General features: G+C 37.6%; 1 protein-coding gene across 1 annotated transcript in view; it reads right to left on the bottom strand.

Annotated features, from left to right (window-relative positions):
• Positions 1–6,243, bottom strand: part of LOC107661469 (membrane-associated guanylate kinase, WW and PDZ domain-containing protein 2-like) — a 112,854-nt gene extending 106,611 nt beyond the window's left edge. Inside the window, 1 exon segment of the mRNA XM_016451074.1 lies at positions 5,665–6,243. Within this exon segment, the coding sequence (XP_016306560.1) occupies positions 5,665–5,962 (298 nt within the window). The 5' untranslated portion in view covers positions 5,963–6,243.
• Positions 6,244–7,145: the final 902 nt, after the last annotated feature.

The following is a 7,145-nucleotide window of genomic DNA, read 5'->3' as shown; positions in this document are numbered from 1 at the left end:
GCGTCTCTGGCCTGTGTTAACGGGCATTTACAGACTTCATATTTTCACATAAATTACATTTTGGAAAATGATTGCATTGCAATGGTTTGTGCAAGTCCAGAACAGAGACAAGCTGCAAAAAGACAATAAATGGCCGGTTGCCGATCGCGTAAGTTCCAGGGGCAGCTCCTTAGCTCGGCCATCCTACACACACGTGACTGACCGCTCGCTCGCACCAACAGGAGGAGGAGGGTCGTGTTACTCTCTACACTGCACTCAACCTGAGGGATTCCTACACGTTCAGTCTTTGTGGAGACATGAAAAACAGCGCATACCGCAGGAACGGTATAACGGAAAATATTAGTGGTTTTAAACCGTGTAATTTTTTTTCAATCGCGGTATACCTTGAAACCGGTAATCGGCCCATGCCTACTTTGGATAGTTCACCGAAAAATTTAAAACGGTTGACGGTAGCCATTGACTTCCATAGTATTTTGTTGTATTATTTTTTTAATACAATGAAAGTCAATGAGGTACACATTTGGAATGTCATCATTTACTCTCTGTTCCAAAACCTGGATCACAAAACAAGGCGTTTTTTTTGTCTATACAATGAAAATCAATGAGGTTCGATGTTGTTTTGGATCCCATTTACTTTCATTGTATAGGCAAAAAGTGTTTATTTCTTTAAAATATCTTCTTTTGTGTTCCAGGTTTGGAAAAACATAATTTACTCACCAATCCATAATTTGTATGATGACAACTATTTTTGGGGGGGTCAAGCATCTCTTTGAATACCTGTTTTTGCATTAGTAGCACAATCAAATTACACAACTGTTAGAAAAAGCATCAATCGAATAGGGTGTTTTCGATAGAAAACAAGGGAATTTTGTAATGAAATTGTAACGAGTCGGGTATAAATCCCAAATATGGAGATTTACAATGTAATATTACATAGGTTTCAACAACCAACCCACAAGTCGATGGGCTTACCATGAAAAAAATCAATGTGTTTCTAATGGCAGTCCATCCTTGAATTCAAATGTCCTACTCTTTCAATCATTAAAATGAATTTATTACACTAGTCTCTGTGTTCCTACACCATTTTACACTATAAGACGCCTGTCGGACAAGTTCCCAAAACCCTGATCTTCAGCAGCCAGTCAATATTTACTCTAGACACCTAGACACAACCATTGCGTGCATCAAGATATTTTTTGCTTTCACTTGGGAGTTGGGGATGTTGTCCAAAGCGCTGGCCCGGGAAGTTTGCTTCAAACAAGGCCAAAAAAACACTGCAACTATAGTGGTGTGAAAAAGTGTTGGCCCCCTTAATAATAAAAACCTTCATTTAAAAACTGCATGTTGTGTTTACTTGTGTTATCTTTGACTAATATTTAAATTTGTTTGATGATCTGAAACATTAAAGTGTGACAAACATGCAAAAAAATAAGAAATCAGGAAGGGGGCCAACACTTTTTCACACCACTGTATACTATAAGCATTGTTGAAAACTCAGCACTGTAGACCTGAAGACAGCTGCGCGTCCTCGAATCCCATCACAGTAAGTCAACATCTGTGTGAGAGATAACATCACTCCTCACATTCACATGGGCACTTCCCATCTCCTCTTCACCACTGAAATCCATTGTTTTTAAGAGCTGCCACCTTATGGCAAGCCATTTTAACATTCATTCCTGAACACTACTGGTATGTATTCCAATAATCACTTGCATCTTTTCCAATATTCTAGTTGTTACTTAGTATACTGTATAGCTTTACTAGTACTAGAGACACTGTTCTTTATCTCTATTGTTATTAGTAACATTTCTAATCTTACTAGTTACAGTTGTTTTTTGCTTGTCACATGTAATGGCCAGGCAGAATGACTATCAGTTTAATGAAAATCTGATTGTAAAATGTTACTAGTAACAACCAGAATACATCCTAATGTCAATATTCAATTGCTACAAGTCTTATAGTAGTATTATTTTATATTTATATTTTGAATTAGATTTTATTTTGATTTTTCATTTTAGTTTAAATTTTAGTAATTTTATTAAGTGCTTTTTTATTAATTTATTTTAATTGTATTAAAATGTAATTTTATTAATTTATTTTTACTTCAGTTTTAGTTTTAGTAATTTCCAGTTAATAATCTTTGATTCTTTAAACTTAAAACTTATTTCAGTTAGTTTCAGTTAGGTAACATTTGTAATTTTTGTTTAGTTTATGTTTTTCATTGAATATTTATATCTTATTCTAATTTCAGCTTTGTTTCAATTAACAAAAAATGTTTTAATTAACAATAATATCCCTGAATATTCCTAGGAAAACTTGAATACATCAGTACTAGTACTTGATTTAATAAGAAAAATTAGCTCTAGTACCAAATTAATAGTTACTAGTAAAACTAGAATAGGTTTCAGCAACAAATTGAGTACATACTAGTTAGAAGTGAATATTTGATATCCGAACTACAGCTCAGCAAAAATGTGAAAAATGTTACCAGTGAAAATGGACTAGTTAATTGTCACTAGAGTGATAGCGACTAGTAGCAAAAGAATAAGTTCTACAGTAGAATGTCTTGTGATACTAGTAAACACTGGCTTACTTACTAGTCATTAAAAAAAATTGGCATTAGTAAAATACTGCTAATGTTTACTACTAATATAAGTACTAGTAACTTAATGTCTACTAGTTAGTGCTAAGGATTAGTGACAGTGGACTAGTTAATTGTCACTATAGTGATAGTGACTAGTAGCAAAAAAAAATTGTACTAGAATGCCTTGTGATACTAGTAAACACTGGATTACTTATTAGTCATTTAAAAAAATCAGCATTAGTAAAATACTGCTAATGTACAGTCTACTACAAATATAAGTACAAGCAACTTAATGTCTACTAGTTAGTGCTAAGGATTAGTGACAGTGGACTAGTTAATTGCCACTGTAGTGATTGTGGCTGTTAGCAAAAGTACTAGAATGTGTAAATATTAGTAACTAACTGAACAAATATGAGCCATTACTGGAATAGTATCTAATGAATAGTTTCTACTGAAATTGAAATGATTCTAGTAAACACTGGATTACTTACTAGTCATTTACTAGACCAAGTACTAGTAAAGTGCTGCTAATGTATATTATTATTATAAATACTAGTAACAATAGCTACTAGTGCTAAGGAATCAATCAGTACATTTACATGGACAACGATATTCCGATTTTAACACGATTAAGACAATACTCTGATTAAGAATCTACCATGTAAACAGAGATTTTTGATTACCTTAATCCGGCTAAAGTCATACTCGAAGTAAACACAAATCGAATTAAGACGTGGAGTATTCCTATTTTAGTCGCATTATCAAAGTGCAGTATAGACATGTAAACACCTTAATCACACTATTACCGTTGTGTAGGACTTTTCGCCGCATTTTGCGACAGGATACGCACATGGCAGTGGTCAACCGTTTGATGGCAAACAAAAGAGCATGGCTTCAACAACACTGCCATCTGTTTGCACGTATAGCATGACAAATGATTAACTGCACTTGAAGCTTTTGTAAAAAAAATAAAAAATGAAACACCCAAAACTGTATATGGCATCAGTGGTGTAGTCTACGTGATACGCAGGTATACGCCGTATACCCACTAGGAAATGTAAAGGATTTCCATATACCCACTTAAAAAAGCACGAGGATACGCAACAACATCGTTTTATAACAGAACTTTCACACGTTCATTCATAAATTCACCCCGTCCGTGTTGCAAAGCACCTACTTTTTGAAAATGTGTTTCTGTTGATGACCAGTGCTATTGCGCAACTCTTGCTGTAAATCACTCTTAATGTAAATCACTAAATGATATATGAAACGAAAGCAAACTCAAACTGCACTCTTTCGGTGTTTTCGTAAGCCTGCCCCTGAAGCTGCTGCTGTTTCAGCGAGCAGTGACAGATCAGTCAACTGTACCGAACGTCTTTCACACTGGCCTCTGGACATCAGATAGTCACTACCTGACATGGTCATGATCAAATGTGTTAGCTTTGCTTGGCGGCATAAAGGAAAAGTATGCAAATATTTGTACATTTAACTGTCTGAAAACGAAAGTAAATGAAGGGAGTTGAAAGATTTCTTATCCTGTGGCACCCTCTAGTGGACTGCAGTTGTCCTCTAGAGAGGGCATTTTTGCTCAGCCAATGCAAGTCTATGGGAAATCTTTGATTTTTGATAATTATTTATAGAAAACTTTAAGTCTCATCAGTTAGAAAAGATATAGAAACAAACTACAGATCAGGTCCAATGTCTCTGACGAGTTTGGTGCCTGTAGCATTAAAGCCCTAGAAGGATATACAGTACAGTTGAAAATTATTGGTCTCAGAAGAAGAATAATAAGTTTAAATAGTATAACAGAATGTTGGCTTTCTCAAGGCAACATAGCTAATAACTTAAGTAACATTAGTGTGGTGGATCAGTGAATGCGAGAGAAAGGGAGAGATAACACACATACTGTGTATGTGTCTACAGCAGTTAAACCGAATACAATGTTTATATCTCATTGTTTCAGATGATGAGATAGATGAGAACTCCTGACCAACCTTGTGGACTGAAAGTCAGGCTAGGGAATTTAAAAACAGGCACTCTTAAATGTGCATTGAAAATTGCCAGCTGATAAAACCTATTCTCCAGGTACCATATTCTTATGGTCATATTCTTTTTCTTATTCTAATGTAACTGGCTGAGTTAAATGATTAACACTAAACAGTAAGAAATCAGTCCAGTCTACCCAGCTGTAAATGTCATTGGCTGTTAAAGTTTTCGGTTGCTTATAATAAATTGACATGTTGATATCACATAAGCAGTCTTTCAGAATGCTCTCAGTTACATAGAAGCATATTGTATGAATTAGTGAGTGTGGAGCTTATGGGGTGTCGCTGTGGGACGGTGAGTATGAGGCTGGGAGGGAATATCAGAGTATACCCACTACAAAAAACTACTAGACTACACCACTGTATGACATCATAATGAAGATGAACTATACAGTATGTTTATACATTAAATTCTGGAGGGAACGTTGGATGGCGCCGCGTGGGGACGTAATGACGTGTGCCAATAATTGATTTATGTACTATAACATATAAAACGGGAACATGAAAGGAATATTCTAAAAGCAACTAATGTAAACACCTTAATCATAATATTGTCTTATTTAGAATAAGGTAAATAATTAGATCACTGATGTCCATGTAAACGTAGTCAATGTTAACACGGCTTGCCACAGCCACCGTGCAATTTACGAGATCAATGAAATTGCCTTCAAATATTCGCCCAGTTCGCCCATGGCGGACCCGCGGGCCAAAATATCTCCGACACGGGGCGGAACACCCCCCGCCCCCTCGCGCATGATACCACCGTCCTTAGAATCCAAACAAAGCTCAAATTTCATTGACATGATTCTGTGCCACATTTTGTAAGTTCTGTTACCGGGAGCGACGATGGAACGCTCGCGGCGGCTTCAATCGATAACCACAGCGATCACGCGCGGGATCTGAAATGCACCTTTGTGTGTAAACAGGATTTCTGCGGGAATAATGTGCAGACAGCAGCCCCAGACAGCGGAGGGGTCGCTCTCTCTCTCTCTCGTTCACACGGAGAGACAGCGGCGCGCTGATGTTTATCCTCACCTTGCTTTACGCACTTCAGCCGGAACGGGTCTTTGCAGTGCTTGATCACGGCCAGCACATCCCTGATGGTGAGCCCCGCCACCGGTGTATCGTTGACCTCCAAGAGCAGCTCGTCCTGGGACAGCTTGCCGCTCTGGATGGCAACCTTACCCTGCTTCACCTCCCCAAAATAAGGGAAATTGCCGTTCTCGGCGCCCCCTTTCAAGTCGAACCCCAGCTCGCCCTCCTTATTCCTGGTGAGCACCGCTTCGTGGACTTTGTTCGTCCAGTGGTTCTTCTTCTTCAGACTCTTTGACATCGCTGACAATTGACGACTCGCCTACCAGTGTTCGGCTGCTGGATGGCACCTCATCCCTGCCCCGGTGTGGCGTATCGCGAGTCCCGAGGCGCGCTCAGATCCTCCGCGGCTGGCCGCTGCTCGTAGTGTCCATGTTGCATACAGTGGAGTTGCGCTGAGAGCTGCAGCAGCAGTACGCAACTGTATGGAGGAGCACGCTCGCTTACACGCTGACTGCCGAGTGACCCGGATGTGATGTCTAGGAGGAGGCAGGAATGCTAGTGCAAAACGAGCGTGCATTCCTCAGAACGGGATTCACGTAAAAGTGAGCCTTGGACGAAAAGGGAAGGAATGTGCGCGATGAGAGCTGGCTCAAACAGAAGTTATGGTGTTTTCGATTCCCAAGTTTATGGAATCGATCGAGTCGAATCCGAGTTTTGATTCAAGACAAATACATAGATTTATAAGAAAAACGTGCAAAGTATAATTTGATCCTACACTCTTAAAAATGCTGGGTTGTTTCAACCCAACTTTGGGTCAAATATGGACTAACCCAGCTGTTGGGTTAAAATTTTAAATAACATTTTTAACCCAAAAGTTGGGTTTGTCCATATTTGACCCAAAGTTGGGTTGAAACAACCCAGCATTTTTAAGAGTGTATGTGTGACTTTAAAAAATATATATATATCATGTTCGACTGCAAGATTTTTTATTTCCAAGTTCATGGAATCGATCGAGTCGAATCCAAGATTTAATTCAAGACAGATATATCTGGATTCATAAGAAAAAAAATAGCATGTTGATCCTTTATGAGCTTTTCTACGTTATAACTTAATTATTTTTTGGTAAAACCAGCAAGTTTCCATTAAAACATAAAACTAAGTCTATTCTTCTATGTTTTTAACAAAATGTGTTGAGTGACTCTACATTAATAAATTAAACGATTATGTTGGTAGGCTAGTATGATTTACAACATCTTCACATTTTCTATAAAAACACTACTTTATTTGCGGTTATTTATACGAAATCTGCATAAATTAAGTATAATAATTTAAAATCATTTTTTAATACATGTACAGCTTTGCAATGCAAGGACGTTTCATTCAATATTAAGGGGACTGAGGGGGTTTACTGTAAGTTTATGTAATAAAGAGATTTATAGTAAGGAATTAAATTATTTTAAACCCACGATCCCATGAATTTC

Source organism: Sinocyclocheilus anshuiensis, unplaced genomic scaffold (genome assembly GCF_001515605.1).
Source record: "Sinocyclocheilus anshuiensis isolate Anshui unplaced genomic scaffold, SAMN03320099.WGS_v1.1 scaffold491, whole genome shotgun sequence".
Taxonomy (NCBI): domain Eukaryota; kingdom Metazoa; phylum Chordata; class Actinopteri; order Cypriniformes; family Cyprinidae; genus Sinocyclocheilus; species Sinocyclocheilus anshuiensis.
The sequence above is the reverse complement of the archived record's forward strand: the minus strand, read 5'-3'. Positions and strand labels throughout refer to the sequence as shown.